The sequence below is a fragment of the Humulus lupulus genome, chromosome 5 (assembly GCF_963169125.1).
Source record: "Humulus lupulus chromosome 5, drHumLupu1.1, whole genome shotgun sequence".
Classification (NCBI taxonomy): domain Eukaryota; kingdom Viridiplantae; phylum Streptophyta; class Magnoliopsida; order Rosales; family Cannabaceae; genus Humulus; species Humulus lupulus.
This window is the reverse complement of record NC_084797.1, coordinates 240,389,759-240,411,130: the sequence shown is the minus strand read 5'-3', so window position 1 is coordinate 240,411,130 and position 21,372 is coordinate 240,389,759. Positions and strand designations below refer to the sequence as shown.

Sequence of the window (21,372 nt, the reverse complement as noted above, 5' to 3'; positions counted from 1 at the left end):
CCTGGGCGCCATCACCGAGCAGGCCAGAACCTCGGAGCAATGGCACGAGGTTGAAATTAAGGCTACTTAGGCCAAACATGCTGAGTAGCTGGCAGTGGTGGAGGAGGAAAAGGCGCAACTAGTGAAGGTTTCGGATGAGAAAAAGAAGTCTCTGGAAAAGGTTCGCGAGCAGAGGAACCAATTTAGGGAGTCCAACCGCTTTAACTTCCGGGCGGCCCAACAGCTCGAGGTGGATCTGGTCACGAGTAGGCAGGAGACCGCTACTCTGGAGGGCAGGATTGAGGAGTTAGAGAAAACCAACACTGGCAATTTGGAGAGGTACAAGAGTGCCATCCTTTGATGCTTCTATGACTTCTGGAAGCATAATCAGGGTGCCAACTTTGACTACCTTCCAGAAATTGCGAGGGCTGCCTAGCTTGCTCGCTGCGCTGCTTAGTTGGCTGAGGAAGAAAAATCAAGGGTTGCTGGTTCCCCTGAAATCTCGCTGGCCGCTGGGATGGACGGGGCAAGCAACGAGGCTGCAGGCGCTGTCGACCAGAACCTTCCCCAAGATCCTCCAGCTCCTTAGTCTTTTTTTTTTCTCTTATATTTCATCTTTTTCAACTACACGACCTACGGGTCGTGATGTAAAGACAATATATAATTTTTGTTTGCTGCATGGGCATCTTTTCCTTTTAATTAAACAATTACATCCGAGCAGTGACTGCTTGCGGTGTAAAAGGATTCGTTTTGATATTATAACATATTTACATATTATTATAACATCTGTTCGCATGACCAAACTTAGCATAGTACTTTGGTTTGATTTAACAAAATATAAAATTTTGAAAAATACTCTAAGTACCGTAGCATGCTTTCACTTATTTTGCTCATGTGTTACATACCTTTTAACGATATGCTTTGCTTACTTGTACCTTATATGCCCCCCAAGTGATCGAGGAGTTTTAGGTCCTTGGTGACTTGCCTTGACCAGAACCTGCTCAAACATTACTGCTCGTAGTTTATATGAATAAAATGATAATACAGCAAAACACACGTAATGAGCAAATACTTGTAATAAATACAATAGTTGGCAAGAAATGGCTGGCTGAGCACAGTCCCTTTTATTTCTCGTAATAAATGGACTAAACATGTCTGTATGAGTGATCAATAAGATCTTACATTTTCCAAAACTTGTAAAATGTAATTTATACAAGCCAATTCTTTTAGAAGAATTGTTCATTGATAAAACTTGCGCAGGTGTTCTCCATTCCAATAGCGATGAACGAGATCTCCATTTAAGCGTGCAAGTTTATAAGTGCCTGGGGGTAGGACCTCATCAATTTGGTAAGGCCCTTCCCAATTTTGCACGAGTACTCCAGCAGCCTGGTCGCGGGTGTTAAGGAAAACTCTTCGAAGTACAAAATCTCCAACATTGAATTTTCTATCTCGTACCTTAGAGTTGAAATACCGGGCGACCTTCTGTTGGTAAGCAGCTACTCGAAGTTGGGCTTGTTCACGCCTTTCATCAATCGAGTCCAGGGATTCCATCAGTAGCTGGCTGTTAGAGTCTTGGTCGTATGTTAATCTGCGATGTGAGGGTGCATCTAACTTGACAGATAACATAGCTTCATACCCGTATGCCAAGGAAAACGGGGTATGACCTGTTGCTGTCCGATGGGAAGTTCTGTACGACCAAAGGACTTTAGGTAACTGCTCTGGCCATGCTCCCTTAGCTTCTTCAAGTCTTTTCTTCAGGGTATCCTTTAGCGTTTTATTAACTACTTCAACTTGCCTATTTGCTTGGGGATGAGCAACTGAGGAAAAGCTTTTGATAATATCATGCAGTTTGCAGAAGTCTGTGAATAGATCGCTGTCAAACTGGGTACTGTTGTCCGAGACTATCTTCCTTGGTAATCCATAGCGACAAATGATGTTCTTGACCACAAATTCGAGAACTTTCTTGGTCGTTATGGTTGCGAGTGTCTCAACCTCGGCCCATTTGGTGAAGTAGTCGACGGCAACCACTGCATATTTTACACCACCCTTTCCTGTAGGCAAGGATCTGATTAGATCTATTCCCCAAACTGCGAAGGGCCATGGACTTTGCATCTGCTTTAACTCATTGGGAGCTGCTCGTGGGATCTTAGAAAATCTCTGACACTTGTCACATCTTCGCACGAACTCCATTGAGTCTTCATTCATGGTTGGCCTGAAATAGCCTTGTCTTAAGATCTTTTTTGACAAACTTTGCCCCCCAGCGTGGTCCCTGCAAAAACCTTCGTGTACCTCTTTCATCAACTCCTTGGCTTTCTCCTTTGTAATACATCTTAGGAGTGACAGTGAGTATCCTCTTCGGTACAGGATTCCATCGACCAGGATATACCTAGCAGCTTGCCACTGAAGGGTCCTAGCTTTGTTTTTGTCTGCTGATAGTACACGGTTTGACAGATATTCTACATACAGTGCCATCCATGTGTCCGCCATCTGGATGACCAGAGTGGTTTCTTCTGCTTGGATGCTTGGTACTGATAGTCGCTCGACTGGCACTATGTTTAGAGTATCAGCATCCTTTGCACTTGTCAGTTTTGCCAAAGTGTCCGCATTGGAATTCTGATCGCGAGGTACTTGCTGGAGACTGTATCTGTCAAATTGGGCTAACAGATCTTTTGCTTTGTTTAGATAGGTGACCATTTTCAAACCTCGCGCTTGGTACTCTCCCAAGACTTGATTCACCACCAGCTGAGAATCGCTATATACGTCAAGCACCTTTATGTTCATATCCTTGGCTAACCGCAGTCCAGCGAGTAATGCTTCATATTCAGCCTCATTGTTAGAAGCAGTGAAGTCAAATCTAATTGCACAGTGAAATCGATGCCCTTCCGGCGTTATCAATATCACTCCTGCTCCTGCGTGGGATTTGTTAGATGAACCATCTGTAAACAATTTCCAAGGGGGTGCTTGGATTTGACATTCAGGCTTGCTGGGCTCCTCAATTTGCTCGCCACATGTGGGCTCTGTGAATTCGGCGATGAAGTCAGCAAAGGCTTGTCCTTTTATCGCTGCTCGCGGCAGGTAAGATATGTCGAACTGCCCGAGTTCGACTGCCCACTTCAGTAACCTTCCGGCAGCCTCTGGCTTTTGCAAGATTTGTCGAAGAGGCTGGTCGGTCATTACCGTAATCGGATGAGCTTGGAAGTAAGGCCGCAGCTTCCTAGAGGCCAAAACTAAGCAATAGGCTAACCTTTCAATGGGGGGATACCTCAATTCTGCTCTGATCAACCTTTTTCTTACGTAATATAAAACCTTCTGCACACCTTCTTCTTCTCTTACAAGAACAACACTAGCATCATAATTCGTGATTGCCAGGTAGATGAACAAAGTCTCTTTATCGACTGGTTTTGATAGGATGGGTGGTTGCGCCATATGCGTTTTTAGTGCTTGGAAGGCCTGTTCGCACTCATCTGTCCATTCAAACTTCTTATTGCCTCTAAGTAGATTGAAAAATGGGACGCATTTGTCTGTTGATTTATAAATAAATCTACTTAGAGCAGCAATCCTACCAGTCAGGCTTTGGACATCCTTTATCTTCGCTGGCGACTTCATCTCGATCAGGGCTTTTATTTTCTCGGGATTAGCTTCAATTCCTCTTGAGTTAACTATAAATCCCAAGAACTTCCTTGATCCCACTCCGAAGCAGTATTTAAGGGGATTTAGCTTCATCCTATATTTATTCAAGACATTGAAGCATTCCTACAGATCCTTTACATGCCCTTCTGCTTTCTTTGACTTAACCAGCATGTCATCAATGTAGACCTCCATGTTCGTACTGATCAGCTCCTTAAACATGTGGTTGACGAGTCTCTGGTAAGTCGCACCAGCGTTTTTCAAACCAAAGGGCATCACCTTATAACAGTAGAGCCCTGCATCAGTTCGAAAGCTTGTGTGATCCTCATAAGGGGGATGCATACTAATTTGATTATACCCCGAGTATGCATCCATGAATGAGAGGGTCCCGTGTCCTGCAGTGGCATCGACCAGCTGGTCGATCCTCGGGAGTGGGAAACAGTTTTTGGGGCAGGCTTTATTTAGGTCTGTAAAATCCACGCACGTACGCCACTTGCCATTCGTCTTGGGCACGAGTACGGGATTGGAGACCCACGATGGATAAAACGCCACTCTGATGAACCCATTCTCCTTCAGCTTCTCGACTTCCTCTTTCAAGGCCCTTGATCTGTCTTTGTCAAGCAGCCTTCTTTTTTGTTGCACTAGTGGAAAGTTTTTGTTGATGTTCAGGACATGGCTGATGACTGCAGGGTCTATCCCGACCATGTCTTTATGCGCCCAGGCAAAGACATACTGGTTCCCTTTTAAGAACTCCACCAGTGCTTGTTTTGTTGTTGTCTCTTAGTTTTTACCGACTTTCACAACCCTGGTCAGATTTTCCTTATCGAGTTGGACCTCTTCAAGGTCCTCGATGGGGCTCACTTCTTCTTCAAAATCCCCAAAGCGAGGATCTAAGTCTCTATCCTCACTTTGGGCAATGCCCTATTTGGTAAGATTATCACCTGAGCGGGCTTGATCATCAGTTGCCACTTGCAACTCCTTCCCGGTGGCATTTCTCGATACACCCTTCTTTGCCTTGGTGATCGAGGCGTTGTAGCACTCCCTCGCTTCCCTTTGGTTTCCCAACACGCATCCTACCCCTGCGTCCGTTGGGAATTTCATGGCGAGGTGCCATATAGAAGTGACAGCTCGCAGGTCAACCAGAATTGGTCTCCCTATCACAACATTGTACGCCAAAGGACAATCAACTACTATAAAAGTAGTGAGTAATGTCTTGTTGGCGGGTGCAGCGCCTGCTGTGACTGGGAGTCTAATCGACCCTACCGGGGCGAGCCCTTCTCTGGAAAAACCATAAATGGTTTGGTTGCATGGCTCTAGGTCCTTTACGGACAACTTCATCCTTTCCAGTGAGGACTTATAGAGGATGTTGACCGAACTTCCTGTATCGACCAACACCCTTTTTACCATCATATTCACGATCTGGACATCCACGACCAACGGATCGGAGTGTGGGAATCGCACATGCTGGGCGTCGTCGTCAGAGAAGGTGATCAGTTCCTCCTCTGTTCGAACCTTTTTTGGTGCACGATCCTCGACACTCATCATCTCGATGTCCTGGTTGTGGTGTAGGGTTCGAGCATATCTTTCCCTCACTTTTCCACTATCTCCTACAAGATGTGGGCCTCCGCAGATGGTGAGTAGGGTACCTGCCACGGGAGCTGGCTGTAAAGGTGGCGAGTGCTGGCGTGCAAGCGCCGACTCGTTACCACCTTGAGCCTCGCGTTGAGATCCTCCCGCGGCTCACACATATCTTCTTAAATGTCCCTGTCTTATCAGGAACTCAATTTCGTCCTTCAGCTGGTTACACTCATTGGTGTCATGTCCGTAGTCGTTATGAAAACGACAGAACTTTGTTGAATCTCTCTTGGAGATATCTTTCCTTATTGGTGCGGGTCGTTTGTAGGGCACGCTCGTGCTGGTCGCCTGGTAAACCTCGGCTCAGCTTTCAACAAGGGCAGTGTAATTGGTGAATTTCGGTTCATACCGATTACCTTTGGGGCGCTTACTCTCGGAGGTCGAGGGTTCGTTACTTGCCCGCTTTCCACCATTCTTACCGTTGCCATTCCCGTTGCCTTTGCCGTTGCCATTGGGCTTAGGCCCGTTGGCGGCTTTGGCAGGTTCTTCCTTGGGCCCCTTGTCTTTTTCTTGCGATTTTCCTTCATTAGAAATCACGTCCTCAAGCTTGATGTATCGATCAACTCGATCTAAAAACTCCTGGGTACTTTTAACCCCATGCTTTCTGAGGCTACTCTAGAGGGGAGAATGGCGCCTAACGCCAGCAGTTAGGGCCATCATTTTGCCTTCATCGCCCATAGTCTTGTCTCCTGCTGCAGCTCGCATGAAGCGCTGGACGTACTCATTCAAGGGCTCCCCCTCTTTCTGGCGTATCTCGACCAGTTGGTTCGCCTTGGTGGGGTGCACACGACCCATGTAGATCTTCCCGTAAAACTCCTTTATGAACATCTCCCAGGATACTATACTTGCAGGAGGGAACTTAAAGAAACATTCCTGGGCGGCATCAGAAAGTGTTGCTGGGAAGATCCTGCAGCGAGCATCTTCAGGGACTTTCTGAATGTCCATCTGTATCTCAAATTTGTTAACATGAGATACCGAGTCTCCGTACCTGTCAAAATTTGGCAGAGTTGGCTTCTTGAACTTGCTGGGGGTTTCTGCTACATCAATCCTTTGTACGAAAGGGGTGCCTCTCCTCCGATCGTACTCAATGTGTGATGTCTGCCCCCCGACCACCTGCTGCACAGCCTGGTTCAGGGCATCGATTTGAGCCTGAACGGCTTCTGGAATTGCTGGGGCCTCTGGTGTCGGGGGAATGTACTCATTGTGCCTTTCTCGGCGGTCGTTGAGTACATCCCTCAAGTCATCGTCTCTTTGCCGCTGCTCGCTGGCTTCGAGTCGGCTAAAGATGTTATTTTGTCTAGGTTGCCCCCCAACGTTATGACCTGCTGGTCGGTCTTCTCTAGGTGGGGGGCTCCTGCCTCCACCTCTCTCTTCGTTCCTCTGACCAGCATTTTCTTTGCCTGAGTCGGCCTCATTGTAGCCGTGGCCATCTCTGAACCGTGACTGGCTATGGTGCAACCGGTTATTTCCTCTGTTGCCTCCTTGGGCTGGTATTTCTCGAGCATTAGGGGGAGGCTTGCGTTGGTCGTTGGGTCCCCGTGCATTGTCATGCCGTGGGGGACCCCTCACCGCAGAGCCTGTTTCTGAGTTCCTTCTGTTGGCAGAAGGATGCTGCCCCCTACTCGGCGGATGCGGCTCTTCACCCCCTGGGCGTCTAGGGCTGCGGGGCTGTTGCCCAGCCCTATTCTGCCTCGAGCGCAGGGGATTGCCTCGACCAGCTTGAGACGGAGGTTGCGTCTCAGGATCCATTGGTGGGACATCATCCTGAGGCATAGGTGGGTGCTCTGGCCTCTGAGGGCTTATTGGCTGGAGCGGAGGACTAGGATTGGGACCCCTTTGAGGTGGCCCGCTTGGGGGTTGATCAGGCTGTGAGGCTGGCGCAGCCTAATTCCTAGCCAACTGGATGGCTGCTTCAAGGGCTGCCATGGTATCCCTCTGCCGACGGTCCATCTCCGTCTGACGCTCGCTCAGCTCCTGGCGCTGGTGCTCTATCTCCCTCTGCTGCGACGCCATTATCTCAGCAGCATTCTCCTTATTGGCCCTCAGATTGGCCAACTCGTCTTGATACACCCCCCGTGTTGTCTTCAGGGTCTCAGAGTCCAACTCCTCCTCATCAAACTCCAAATGAGGTTCATCTTCAGCCACATTTGGGGGAGGAGGTTGGGATGGCGCAGCGGCAGCCTATCCAGTCTTCTTGGTAGTTTTTGCCATTAGATCTTCTTGAGTTCGACTCTCAATGAAAGCAACAGAATGTTGACCCTCGTTTTGGTCAATGACACGGAGTCTAGAAAACGATAGAAAAATAATAAAGAGCCTGAGAAAACGATCTAATGGAAAATAAAGAACACCAAGAATTATAGTGGTTCAGCCCCAGTGATTGGTAATAACCTACGTTCACTTGATACTATTATTAGTATTGAACTCCAAAGGTGTGATCAAAGAACTAGAGTTCCTGAGTTTCACAGACCTTAGAGGAAGAAAAGCAATACAAACGATGGATAATAGTAATAGAGTTCGGAAAAAGAGAAAAAGATCGATCCCCTTCCCTGAGCTATTCCTTGCATATCTATAGGCTCAGGAAGGGTTACATGAATCAAGTAATAATATCTTCCCTTAATAAACGGATCTTCAAGTCATAATGAAGAGATATTCTCGGATATCATTACAACTGTACAGATCTTTACATAAATGCACGGAGTATACGATCAGTCTGGTCATATATAAAACTTGATCTCTGCATGTAGAAATGTTTCTAGTCGATAGGCGAACAGTATATCTGACACGTGTCGAAAATTCTTGCCACGTCATCAACAGCTGTTTTTTGGGTAAACATGTGTAGTTAACAATTTTTCTGAGTTTTTACAGTTTTTTTTGTTTGTTAATTTTAACGGAATATTCTAAATATTTAACGGAATATACTTTTAAAACCAATTAAAAATAGATATTTATTAATTATATTAATATGAGTTCAAATATTATAACATATCATAATTATAATAATATTTAATATAAGACTACATATTTAATAATTATATTAATATAAATTTAAATTAAGATGTTATAAAATATCATAACTATAAGAATATATAATACAAGATTAGGTATTTAATAATTATATTAATATAAATATATAATCCTAATTGTTTACTAATTATATTAATTTGAATTTAAATATTATTATTATAATAATATTTAATAATTATATTAATATAAATTTAAATGTTATAAAATATCATTAGAGTAATAATATATAATACATATTCTTATTAAAAAAATATTATTTATATTTAAAATGTTATTTTTTTATTTGATCTAACTTTATATAAATATTTATTTATTTATTTATATTGAATAACAATAAATATTATAAATATATTATATATAAGTATCGTGTGTATATAAATAATATGAATGTGTAACTACATAAAAATTATAATAATATTTATCTTCTATTTAAATTTTTTTTATCTTTTATCAAGAATAAAAAAATTTATTATTCAATCATTAAGATATAATGTGAATAATATCATGAATGTTTTATATCTTCAGTATGATAGTTTGTGATCTAAAAAGTTATAGTATTATATATATATATATTTAAAAAAAATTATAAATAATATTTTGGTTTAATTTTTTTTTTAATAAGTTTATGTTATTCTTTTATATATAATATTGTTTATTCTTTTGAAATTTAAATAATAATCATACAAATCTAATAAAATTAATTAATAAATTTTATAAATAAAACTAAGCAAAATATAAATTTGTGAATTTATACTATTATATATATAGGAAGGATTAAAGAAAATATGTATATAAAGGAATGATTAATAGTATATTATATATAACCAAAGTGTCACACATCTTGTACTTGTAGTATACGTTAAATTTGAGATGTCTTAAATTTACTTGCAAATTCCCATACGCAATCTTTTTATTTTTCTTTTCAAGACATTAAACCAGAATCATGAATTTAAAATAAACAATTGGAATTAATGGTTTATTCCAAATAAAGTATGTGACTATGTTCTACTAATTCTCACCAAAAACTGTTCAAATTATAATTACAACCCTGTAAAATATATATGAATTTTTTTTTATAGGGTCTTCAATTTAAGTCCTACCAGTGGGGTTCTCAGTGTTCAAATATGTTCTTACACACGTAATTAATTTTTTTATGTGCATAAAAAACAACATGTTTGAACTTAATTTTCAGTACTGTAAACTATTCGGAATTTTCAGAAAATTTGCAGGATGCTCTAAACAACTACAACATACACGGTCATAAAAAAAAATCGTGTCAAAAACTGTTTACAGATCGAGAACACTGAATAGCTCCACCGATAGAGCTTAAAGTGAAGAACCTATAAGAGAATTCTCATATATATTTATATATATATATATGTTTAGAGAGATAATTTTTTAAACATATATTACTTCCATATACATACACTACCATATTCCATATAGAAAGGTGTAGGGCTACAGCATATTCCATATGCCATTTACCTAAGATTGGAATAAAATTTAAACATTCACTCACTCTTCCTTTTAATTTGGCCAGATGCATTTCCACATGTTTTATTATTTTAAAAAATAATAAGTAATACATTATGATGTTAAGAAATTATGGTAAATGAATCAAAATAATTATATGAAGAAGCTAATTTTTTTATTTTTAAAATTGTGGAGAAATGACCATTTTACATTGTTGATTATCTAAATTGTCATTTTCTGAATTTTTATTTATTTATTTAGGAGTGTATGACTTCAATATAGTATATATATTAGTTTTGTTTAATTAGTTTTTATTTTAAGGTTGTATTGATTTTTTAAGTTTTTTATGGGTTGTCGATATATTATTTTCCAACTAGTATATATATTTTTTGTGGTATGATATATCATTTTTTTTATGATATTTAGTTTCTATCTTACTATAGATAATTGTAGTATATAGTTTTGTTAGTATAGTATGTACGTTTTTTAGTAATAATTTTGTAAGTTTTGTTTGTATATTATTTTTCAACTCAATAAATGTATTTTGTGGTACGATATATCATTAAACAACTCATAAAAAAAATCAAAATAACTTTAAAATAAAAATTAATTAAACAAAATTAATATACATATACCATAATATTAAATATTTAGAATAAAATAATAATTTGTTAAAAGACATATTTGATAATATGTAATTTAAAAAATGCAGTTAAATTATTTTACTATAAAATTAAAAACATAAACATTTACTTACTTTCATACACTATTAATAGTCATTTTGCATCAAACTCTTTCCTTTACATACTAGTCTTGATAATTAATATACATTCAAAAGAAAATAGTGAGAAAAATTATTTTTGGAGTCATCTACGTGTAATAATATAATACAATATAATAAATGAGATAAGTGCATTGGAAGCTCCCAAATTTATTAAAAATAAGATAAATAAATAAAAACTCACCAAAAGCCTTAAATTATTTTGTCCATAAAAAATTCACACTTTTTTTGACGTGAGATTCTCTAGCACTAATTAAGATATTTATAAACTTATATAGCTGGTTATTTCACACAACATCTCTCTATTTTTTGTTTTATTCTTTTTTATACCTCTAAATGCCATTAGCATGTGAAGTTGACGAGCCTCAACTATGAAGGAAATTCAATTTTCTTCAATATTGAAAAAAAAATTGTAAGTGAACTAGTATTACTTGGTAATCTGAGTGGGGATGATTAAGATGAATTAGTTGATATAATTAAATAAATGCGAGCATAAATAGATATTTTTTACATGAGTCGGGGTCTGGCTTAATTCAATGTTATTTTATTTCAAAAATATAATTTTGTAGAATGACCATGTATAAAAAATTATTTGTCATGGATTCTCATTCTCACATTTATGAGTGAGAATATATATTTTTGAAGATATTTACGAGAAAGCATGCATCTTTTGGTATGTTAGACTAAGAGGTGTTTGGTATGTTAGATTGGTTTGGTGGGAATTAGAATGTCAAATTTATCTCGTGTTTGGTAAATTTATTTTTAATGGCTTGAGGATTTGTGTTTTCAAGTAAATTCCATTTTTTAACATGATTTGAGTATAATCTTAACCTCTTTAAATACTTGAATTTTACATTCCCTTAATTTAAATTCTCTCTAAGTCTACTCCTACAAACTCAAATCTCGTACCAACCACCCTGACAGGGTCCAAGTCAAAATAATCTAATTTATTAGATCCATTGTCACTAGATAATGCAATGAAGATGGTGCCCGCATCACAATATAAGATATATGCTCCCTTATATACCATACTAATTTTCAATAATAAGAAGAGACATGTAATGAATTATTTCATATTATACAATATACTATCCCTAACTCTATATTACAAAGAAAAAAATATGCTGATTTTTTTTTGCAAAATGATCTTAAGAAATCTTTTTTACTTGCAGCAAAAGTTTTAATGCACTAAATAACTTTGATGGTCGATCAAAGTTACCATATTCACTAAGGTAAGCATTTTTTTTTGTTAATTATACTGTCTTACTGTAAATGTAAATTTTTGTCCTGTTTTGAATTTCATATTTAGACATGGTTTTCATGCTATAATATTGAAAGCTCAGTAGTACTTGATTATTAATTCAGCACATGTTTTACTTAGTTGGTTTTCTTCTTTTGTGTCCTAGTATATATATTTGTTTTGTGCGTGTTAACTCTACATTTTTAGCGACTAAAAAGTTATTCCATCGAGAAACATTCTTTTCGAAAGATTTGAAGCATTCATTACTTCATTGATCATTGGCACATGGCATTTTAGTAAAAGTTGACCATTCATTTCAATTTTTCTAGTTTAAAACTTGAAATGAGTTCAAGCTGAGTCTCGAGGGCAGCTCGAGTTGAAGCTGGAGGGAGTCCAGCAGCTAGAGGAAGTCCAACAAACCATAATACTAGTAGGAGGATGGTTGCTTGAAGATTTTCACTAAAATAGAGAGTTGATTGCTTGTTTTATAAAACATTTCAAAAGAGAGTTTTAAATTGTATTTAGTGTATTGTAACTTGTAATAATTCTGAGTATTGTTAGTAGATTTGTTTCACCTTTAGACAAGGTCCCATAAAATAATTTGAGTTGAATATAATTTTAATATGCAAATTAAAGTGGGTAGATGAGTTAAGAAGTTAACCGGCTTTCACTTACTAATTGTATTAGTAACATAATACCAAATTAAACCAAGGCTAAACATTGATACAAACTTCAGTGCAAAAAAAACAACACCAAAATTTTGATTGGTATTCATGTGAAATGGAAGATGTGGTCAGTTTGCTGACTTGGTCCACTCCTCCCCTCCCCAAATGGTCTTGGGCCGGGTCAGATAGGCCCAAGCCTAGTCCATGTAAGCCCACCTTCATTCTCTATCCCAAATCCGGCCTAATAGGAGAACGATTTTCAATAACAAATGTTTTAGTCCCAAATATTAGAAGGGCTTCTTGTCAAAATAGTCTATTTTTTAAAGACATTTTACACTCTAGTCTAGTTTTTATAATTATTTGTAAAATGACCTCTCATAATTTAGACAGCTAGTCGAAAATTTAGACAGGTGGTCGAAAAATTTAGACAGTTAGTTGAAAATTTTAGACAGCTCGTCGAAAAATTTAGACAACTGGTCGAATTTTAGATTGAGATCATTTTACAAAAAATTATCAAAAGTAGGTCAGGATGCAAAGCCACTTAAAATAAGAGGCTATTTTCACCAATTTCTCATATTAGAAAGGTATTTGTGAAATTAAACCAGACTTTTGTGAGATTCTTTTTCTTCATAATTGTCTAGTTTCGTTTTATGTTTCTCACTACTTACTCACAAGTCTTCCGCAGATGAAAAATGGCAGTTTCATTTAGGTGGATAATGCAGCTTCATAAGGACGTGCCCAAAGCAGCTCGATTCTACTCGGAGGGACTGGACTTCACCGTTAACGTCTGCACTCTCCGTTGGGCTGAGCTTCAGTCTGGTCCACTTAAACTCGCTCTCATGCAATCCCCAATGTAAAGTATCTTTCTTTTCCATCTCCATTGCCTTCTATGTGTTTGCTAATTTGTCTAAAAGAGAAAAGAGCCATATTCTTTTGGTTATGAGTAAACTCCTGGACCCAATTGTAATTGTGTGTTTATTTTATATTTCTTTTCATTATTTGTTAAGTTTCAACTAGCATTTGGCTCTTTTCTTAGTATGGTTATTGATGGAGAATGCTTTAAACATATTTTTACCTTATTATAATGTGTTTGCTAATTTGGGGTTACAGTGATCGTGCAATACAGAAGGAGTACTCTTCATCATTATCTTTCACAGTAACAGACATCAACAGTACAGTAACAAAATTAATGGCATTAGGAGCTGAACTAGATGGTCCAATCAAATATGAGATCCATGGAAAGGTAGTACAAAATACTTAAATAGGGAAGAAATGAAAGTCATTGACTTGTGTGCTTCATTACAATGTTATTCAGAGTTCAAAAATTATGAAATAATTTGATTGTGATCAGGTTGCAGCAATGAGATGTGTTGATGGGCACATGTTGGGCCTTTATGAACGTGCATAGGAGCTCCAGAAACATGTCTTCTTGAATACAATCTTTAAAGGTAATAATTTGCTATAAGCTTTTTGTTATAGCCGCTTGAAATCTCTAGAAGACAGATCAAAGATGTGTGAAACTTCTCTTTTATGTGGATTTCCTTGAATAATCGACAGTGTTTGCTGGTCTACGTCTATTACAGCTGTGCATAAAGTGTAGAGCGTTGGACCTGAAGAGAAGGCAAGCAAGGTTATCAAGACATTTATAGGAAATCAAAGAATTTTTTATGTTCTAGTAGTACCTGTCATGTAGATGGGGTATTTTGGATCTTCTGAATCTCCAAGAACTGCTAGGATTTCTTCTGTTGTATTTTTTGGTAGCACAGCTGCTTTTCTTTGCCTGCTTATTGAGTTCTCATCTTGCAACTTCATGGAATAATGATTTCAATTTGTTATTAATTGAAAAAGATTCACTACACTCAGCATCAGTTTAACTTTTTATTTCATGAGTACGCATTATTTTAAACAGGCCTTAGTGTGATATGGTTCTTTTAGCTTGATTTAGGTCATATGGAGATACATTATTAAACTTACCTGAGGAACCTGAAGATGGAGATACATGTTTGCATGAAAGTATGGTGTTTTGCCAATCTCATGGATCGAAACTCGATTTCTGGACGCTGTTTCCACGTTGACAATCCTACGCCTCCCTATTTCGATTAGATTGTAACTATGCCCCACAGAGACTTCTGAAGAACGGATTTTCTGAAGTTGCAAACCATATTATTAAAAGTTAGAGCCATCAAAATCAAACATGAAAACTCAATAAGTTCTTCTATGCTCAACACTTACGGATAATGCATCCTCAATGCTTGTTGCTTCGAGTAGGTCTCGCGAAATGAAGTTTCGCCCTATTCCTCCAGCTTCAATCTCATTTTCAGATGGTGGAACCGAATTCAGCGTAAATGCCTGTTAGAGTCACATAATGTAGTAGTTAAGACTTGTTTACACAAATGCCAGAGCCATGTGATCAAGTGTGTTTTCTGATCAAACTTTCCCTTTTGACAAAGGTTAGAGATCAAAAGAATGTTGTGGTTCAACAAGAGAGTTCTTACTAGCCCATGACTGTTGACCCCAAAAGCACAACTTGGGAGCTCTCCTGCGTATGTGTAAGCAAGGAATGATAACCCATTTGAAAGAGATCCTTTGATCAAATATCTGCCAAAAAAAAAAGGACTTGACTTGGGCATTTCATTGAACATATAATGAGCTAGGTGTTAGAAATTGTAAATGTGTATAAACTTTTATGCTATACGTGCGGTCAATTAGAGCAATATTTGCATCCTCATTGTGAGCAACAATGGCCATGGAATCACTAATAACAATAACATCAGAACAGTCATCTGAGACATCATCCACAGTAGGAACATTGCTCAACTCTGTCTTAGGAAGAAATGGAAGAATCTCTTTCCTGAAGTTAATCAGTATTATCTGCAGTAGCAAACCAGAAAAAAAAACCTCATTTCTGAACCAAACGACAAAAAACATAACAAACGACATAAGAAAAAAGACAACTCACTCACATCAAGAGCAGCCACACCACTACCTTCTGCCAAACCCACAAGCTCATCCCAATATCTTGGGAACCTCTTTTGGTTGTTGGAAGAGAGAGCTTGAATCAACGGCTGTGATTGTGAGGATTGTGCAAAAGGGCGAAGCTGATTTTGGAGAATGAGATCATTGCCCAACCTGCTTCTAATCTGGTTTGCAAACCTTTGGCCTATTAGAAAGCCCATCTGGTAGGCATCTTTGCAGGGCCCAACTTCAAACAACTCCAACACAGTTCCTCCCATTGCTAAGCTCTACCTCTTCTCTGGTATCTTATCTCTTTATTTGTTCCTAAACACTAAGAAGAGAGAGTACAGTGGATGTAGAAGTAGGAGGGAGAGAGAGTGGAAAGTTATAGTCTTTCTATGTTTTGAAAAAGATAGAGAGGTTAGGAGAGAAAATTATTTGTTTGGCAGAGGAAAAATGGAGGGATGCCCTCCTAATTCTCTAACATGAATCCCTCCAAAAATATAGAATAGCTAGAGAACAAGGCAAAATATTATATAAATATCCTTACAAAAAATAACGGGTTTATATTTTTTTGGACCCTGTGTTTTTTCTCATTACCTATTTGGACCCTGTGTTTTGACAAATTATTTTTTGGATCCTATGTTTTGTAAAATAGTTAAAATAGAACCATAAACCCGATTTTGGTCAATGTTTTCTCAACTAAAATCACAAATAATTTACCAAACTAACAATTCAGAACAAAAATAAAATCATTCTGCTTAAAAACTGTGTTGTTATATTCAATTTTATCTTAATTAAAATTGAATTTAGGGTTCTATTTTAACAATTTTACAAAACATATGGTCCAAAAAGTAATTTGTCAAAACACAGGGTCCAAACAAATAATGTGAAAAAATACAGGGTCAAAAAATGTATAAACCATTTTAACTATATATTTTATAATAGATAAGATGGTAATTTTACATTTAAACTTTTAATCATCATAATTTCTATCTCTCAATCTCAATACCAAACAACATAAATTTATAGAGTTATTATCATTTTTATCCATCACAATTCACACTCCACTTCTTTCTTAAACTTCTCAGTCCAAATTATTTGGGGAAAACAGATGAAAGTAAAATGATAAATATTAATTTTTTTAAAAGTAAAATTATTATATTTATTAATTTTTGTAGAGAATATGTAAGTTTTAAAAAATAGAATAAAAAAAAATGTATTCTTCCATTAATAGAAGAATTTTAAATAGTGAAGTTAAGAGTATTTGTAATCTGCCTATCTTTCTTTTCCTTCTCTACATTCCTCTTATCCGTCCACTTGTTTCTCCCACCTACCAAATATGTATAAAATAAGTTTATTAAAAAAATATACTCTAGCTAAGAATTATTAATTTGCTAAGAACAAAAATATTGTAATTTTTTGTTATAAAGACCCCATGAAAATAAAGTATTACTGTGCAAACAAGGCCTCAAAGGAAACAGAAACTGACCCACCAATTTTCAAAAGGGCAAAAAAATATGAAGAGACCCACAAAGAATTTGACTTCAAACAGCTGCAGTGTTGAAAATTTGTTGTATATGATACCAAAAACAAAAATGGCTCACACAAAACACCATGTCACATCTCTGCTACCCAAGTAGTTAAGGGGAGAGCTGGGTCCAACCATGTTCTCTTGTGGATTTCAAGAGGTCAATATCCAAAATTGTAGTTGGTCTTGAGTCTCTTTTATTGGTCTTTATCTATGAAACAACATTACACTCATATACAGGCTTGAATTTGCAAAATTACAGAAGAGGAAGATGAAACTATAAAAATAGTTATGGGAGTAACAGCACAAAGATATTCAGAACCCGCCTAGGCGAGTACCATGGCCTATATTCACATGACAAAACTTCCCATAGCTGAGAAGTAATGCAGAACCAATCACCACCTAATAGGCCTGAATAAACACCCTTCAACAAGAACTTAAAAAGAGAGTGGTTAAAAGGAAAATTTGGAAACTTTTGGACGTAATCGTCGACCTTTTGATCTTGCTTCAAGAAGCTTTGCCTTTAAAGTGTTGTCCTTCAACCCCGCAGGCAACTTTGAGGAAGACTCGGGGATGTCAAGTTCTGGGGATGTGAGTTTTGACATCCACTGTCGTACTGGACTAGCATGATTCCTCCATCCCAAGTTACTGCAAGAAGCCTCGCTGTTATTATTCTCAAGATGTAGATTTCCTCCATCTGACATCAAATATTGATTTCTTATAAGATTTCCAACTGTTTCGTTCGAATTAAGCAGCTGTATTTCGTCTTGTTTCTTTGTTTTCTCATAGCTTGTCTCTTCAGTCGCTTCATGATGTTCAGGCATTTGGGATATACTTATTTCATTTGGCTTCTCTTCTACGTTTCTCCCCAGCTCTGTATTTACCAACTGGGATTTCTTGTTTCCATCAGATGACACAGCCCTAGCCATTTTTTCTTCAAACTTAACTTGCAAGCTAGATGGATTACGCCCATTTATCCTCTCACTGGACTCGTCTTTTTTCTTCGTGTTGCTCACTTTCACCTTGTCATCAAGACAATCATCTTCAGCTTCATTCCCATTCGATTTGAACGCTGTGTTGTTTGGTTTTTGAAGCTCAAAACATTGAGAACCACTGCCTAATGAATCATCATCGTCGTCATCATCATCCACATCTTGAGGTGCACTCACAGCTTCATTCAGATGGACAGACTCGAGTGAATTCCTACGCTCTCTTGACACCAATTTTTCAGTTTTAGTAGCATGCATATGTTTAGCTCGAAGGAAGGTTTCTATCTCAAGCCTTAATTTCTCCACTATTGATCCCTTGTCAGAAACACCACACTGAGATTCTTCTAGCTGCATTTGCATCCGCTCATCAAGCCAAGATTCAGATACATGGAGAATCAAACGATCACGATCTGCCCTTCCAGTCCAATCACCATCAGCTTTCTGTTTCAAAGCGCGAACCTCTTGTTCGTATTCTGTTATGCCCTTAGCAAACTCATCACACAGGTCTTCTAACATTTTCCTCGACTTTTTCTCTCTTTCCCGCTCTTTCAGAGCACCAGAAAGTGTAGATTTTACCTCAGAAAGCTCCCTAGCTAATTTTCTGTGTAGACTCTCTGATCGCTTTCTCAGTTTCCTCTCGTCTTCTAACTCATCCCTCACAGACTGAATTGCAGCATGAATACGATCCTGTTCTTTACTCTTCCTTACAAGTTTATCTTCAGTGAATTGCTTCACCAAACCATCTATTTCATGTCGATCTGCTTGTCGTTCCCGAAGCAACTCTTTTACCTTTAAACGGGCATGATCCAGCTCTGTTTTCAATGCCTTTATTAACGACATATTGGAGGCATGCTGTTCTTCCAAGCTCCATATCCTATTTAATACTTTTAAAAGTTCGGTGGATGTTTTAAGATTATAATGTGATTCACCAATTCTTCCCCTGAAATCTAAAGAGCTTGTAGGAGTAATGGCAGGATTATAAGGTGCCACCTGAAAGAGAAAAGCATGGAAAACATTAATCAACCACCTGCTCACACAAGGTTTCGCTTGAAATTGGGGGATTTAAGTAATAGATTAAAGCAAAAGTCAAAACTTTTTTTTTTTTTTTAAATTATTCATTTTTACAGTCTTAGAAAGATTTTTTTTCAAAAATACAATTTTTAAGTTTTTATATTTAAAAAAATACAGTTTCTGAATATAATACCACATGTATATTTAATACAGTAAAAATAAAAATGGTAAAAAAGATATGTTTTTTTTTTGCAAAAACTGTAAAAATATATATATTTTGGGTACAAATTTCTCTTTTAGTAACCAAATTATGTTCAATTTAGACAAATTGGAAATAATTTTTAATGAGAAAGGAGCATTGGTAAAAAAAAAAAGAAGAAGAAGATGCTTACCTCCAAAGAACTACCATAACTTGCTGGAGATACAGGTTGCAAGGCGTGATGATTGCTCCTTTCAATTGTTCGATGGTGTTGCATCAATGATGCGGCGACATGCCTCCTCAAACTGCCTGCACTAGCTGGCTGCCATGGCAATCAGGGAAAAATCAGTTGTCAAGGAGATAATCTCCAACTGGGAAACTTCAGAAATTGCCATTCCACAAGGCCGACGCTGAAACACATTTGTGTTGCAGCCTCAAGAACAAGCTAAAAGAGTAAATTTATGACTGGAAGGAGAGTCCACTGAACTCAAAACTGATTTAACACCCACTTGTTCTATGCAAGAAATGTTCACCAAATATTTGATTTATCACATGTTGTTAGAACTTTTAGATGTTAACAAAGTTTTAGCACTAAATTAAATTGGCTTGCAAAGTTTTCTTAGAACAAGAGTACAATGGCACTTGACTGAGAAGTCTACATTTATAACTGAACAAAAATACAGACAAGGTTTAAAAAGTTGGTGATGATAATGACACAATAAATTCGATAAGAAAACAATGGGAATGATATAATAACAATCACAGCAATGACATAACGAAGACCAAACACAGCCTTACCAGCTGAACAGAGGCCTCCCTATCAAGGAAGTTCAAAGTACTAAGCTTAAACAAGTTAAAGTTCTTGAAATCACATTTCTTTGAAGGTCAAAAAATTAAAGCTTTATCAACCAAACCCTTGAAAACCACAATCAACCTTCTCCGCAACCATAAATTTCAATAAGAAAACCCAACTTCAAAATCAATCAGAAGAATTCACAACCAACAAAAAAACCCAAAACTGATAAAATGAAAAACCCACATAAGAAAGAAGAGTCGGTTTAGCAGGTACCAACCTGTTCAGGAGAGCTGGGAGAGTTATCAGCCAGAAAGTTAGAAAGGTCAAGAGCAGCCTTGTCTCCTCTATGAAGGTGATGATGAGGGTGTAGGTGGTGACGCAGCCTAGGAGGAGGAGGACCACCATTATTGTGCACACCCCGGTTCATTTTAGCAAGAGGCAAGTATTGCTGAAGCTCCCAAAGAGCAGCTCCTAGCTTTCTAACAGAGACAGAAAAAGAAGCAGCAGTAATGGGAGGTTGAGAAGTAAAAGAAGGGTCTTTAATGAAGGTTTGATGGCCAGAAAGTGAAAAAAGTCTCCATGAGGACGCTACTGGAGTACAGGGCCCCTCTCTTTTCCCTACCAAAACCACTCTCCTCCTTAACTTTTCTCCCAAATTTTCCTCCTTTTCTGCTCCCCCTTCCCCACCTCCTCCTACCCTTTTCATTTCTCTCTCTTAAAACTTAAAACTTTCTCTCTCCAGACTCACCCTCCTCGTCCTCCTCCACCAGGCAGTGATTATTCCCTGTTTTCTCTCTCTTCATTTTTTTATTATTTTTTTGTGGGTTTTTTTTTCTCCTTTTTGGAATGGTTTACGTTGGGTAAACTCTTGAGAAGTTGCTCTGTTTTTGGCTTTTTTTTTTTTTTAATGTGACTTTGGTTTTTGGAATGATCATCGATCGCCATGGAAGAACTCACAAAGTTGGGTTTGGGTTGTAATCACCTGCTTCGCAATTACTTAGGTCCGTTGTCCGCATTAAATCTATTGACTTTTTCCTTAGAGTATGACACATATTAGTGCAAGTATTTTATGTGAGAATATTAATTAGAAAATTGTCTAAAGTTTTTGTACTATGTAATTAATTCCCATATTTTTTTGACAAATGTAATTAATTCACATTTATAAATTATGTTCGAAAAAATTAAAGAAAATTATTTTTATATTTGAAATTATGAAAGTATGTCGGCTCGAGATTTGTTGTTGCATTCGAGAATAATGAAAACACATAAATTAATTAATTTTTCAAATAAAAAAAATTGTTTCTTTTTTTGGTATTTTTGTTATTTTTAATTTAAGCTTGTGTTTAACCAAAGAAAAAAAAAAGCACTTTCGGCTAGAGAACATGATAACGTGGAAATGTTTTGGTTATGTGTGTTCACCTGGACAGCTGGAACATATGTATATAAAGGACAAAGTTAACAAATGAC

General features: G+C 37.4%; 3 protein-coding genes across 5 annotated transcripts; 1 reads left to right on the top strand and 2 right to left on the bottom strand.

Moving 5' to 3' along the window:
* The first annotated feature begins 12,821 nt into the window (after positions 1-12,821).
* On the top strand, positions 12,822-14,286 carry LOC133778542 (uncharacterized). 3 transcript variants are annotated; one of them, XM_062218501.1, is made up of 5 exons: positions 12,822-13,008; positions 13,110-13,277; positions 13,535-13,667; positions 13,776-13,872; positions 14,008-14,286. In XM_062218501.1, the coding sequence occupies exons 2-4, from the start codon at positions 13,117-13,119 to the stop codon at positions 13,830-13,832; spliced, it is 351 nt and encodes a 116-aa protein (XP_062074485.1). In that variant the 5' UTR covers positions 12,822-13,008; positions 13,110-13,116; the 3' UTR covers positions 13,833-13,872; positions 14,008-14,286. The 3 variants fall into 3 exon arrangements, with proteins under 3 accessions (XP_062074485.1, XP_062074486.1, XP_062074484.1); XM_062218502.1 differs by lacking the exon at positions 12,822-13,008 and having other exon boundaries at positions 13,044-13,277; positions 13,982-14,286; XM_062218500.1 differs by lacking the exon at positions 12,822-13,008 and having other exon boundaries at positions 13,045-13,277.
* LOC133778540 (uncharacterized) lies at positions 13,598-15,871 on the bottom strand. The gene is made up of 7 exons (XM_062218499.1): positions 15,388-15,871; positions 15,120-15,295; positions 14,920-15,022; positions 14,657-14,773; positions 14,399-14,569; positions 14,107-14,230; positions 13,598-14,034 (listed from the first exon to the last, which is right to left on the bottom strand). Exons 1-7 carry the CDS (start codon positions 15,655-15,657, stop codon positions 13,898-13,900), a joined length of 1,098 nt encoding a protein of 365 aa, XP_062074483.1. The 5' UTR covers positions 15,658-15,871; the 3' UTR covers positions 13,598-13,897.
* A 1,206-nt stretch (positions 15,872-17,077) lies between these two features.
* LOC133778539 (uncharacterized protein At5g41620-like) lies at positions 17,078-20,833 on the bottom strand. Its single transcript, XM_062218498.1, has 3 exons — positions 20,183-20,833; positions 19,303-19,431; positions 17,078-18,889 (listed from the first exon to the last, which is right to left on the bottom strand). The coding sequence occupies exons 1-3, from the start codon at positions 20,609-20,611 to the stop codon at positions 17,363-17,365; spliced, it is 2,085 nt and encodes a 694-aa protein (XP_062074482.1). The 5' UTR covers positions 20,612-20,833; the 3' UTR covers positions 17,078-17,362.
* Between the last annotated feature and the right edge of the window lie 539 nt (positions 20,834-21,372).

Bases quoted from the DNA above. Each gene is read 5' to 3' on its own strand.
- LOC133778539 (XM_062218498.1), bottom strand. From the start codon at position 20,611: ATGAAAAGGGTAGGAGGAGGTGGGGAAGGGGGAGCAGAAAAGGAGGAA. The intron at 19,432-20,182 runs GTTGGTACCTGC...TTGCCATGGCAG, and splicing joins CTCCCAGCTCTCCTGAACAG to CCAGCTAGTGCAGGCAGTTT. The intron at 18,890-19,302 runs GTAAGCATCTTC...TTTCTCTTTCAG, and splicing joins GTTATGGTAGTTCTTTGGAG to GTGGCACCTTATAATCCTGC.
- LOC133778542 (XM_062218501.1), top strand. From the start codon at position 13,117: ATGGCAGTTTCATTTAGGTGGATAATGCAGCTTCATAAGGACGTGCCC. The intron at 13,278-13,534 runs GTAAAGTATCTT...TTGGGGTTACAG, and splicing joins GCTCTCATGCAATCCCCAAT to TGATCGTGCAATACAGAAGG. The intron at 13,668-13,775 runs GTAGTACAAAAT...GATTGTGATCAG, and splicing joins AATATGAGATCCATGGAAAG to GTTGCAGCAATGAGATGTGT.
- LOC133778540 (XM_062218499.1), bottom strand. From the start codon at position 15,657: ATGGGAGGAACTGTGTTGGAGTTGTTTGAAGTTGGGCCCTGCAAAGAT. The intron at 14,570-14,656 runs GTAAGTGTTGAG...TTGCAACTTCAG, and splicing joins GCATTGAGGATGCATTATCC to AAAATCCGTTCTTCAGAAGT. The intron at 14,231-14,398 runs GTAAGTTTAATA...TATTCCATGAAG, and splicing joins TCCATCTTCAGGTTCCTCAG to TTGCAAGATGAGAACTCAAT.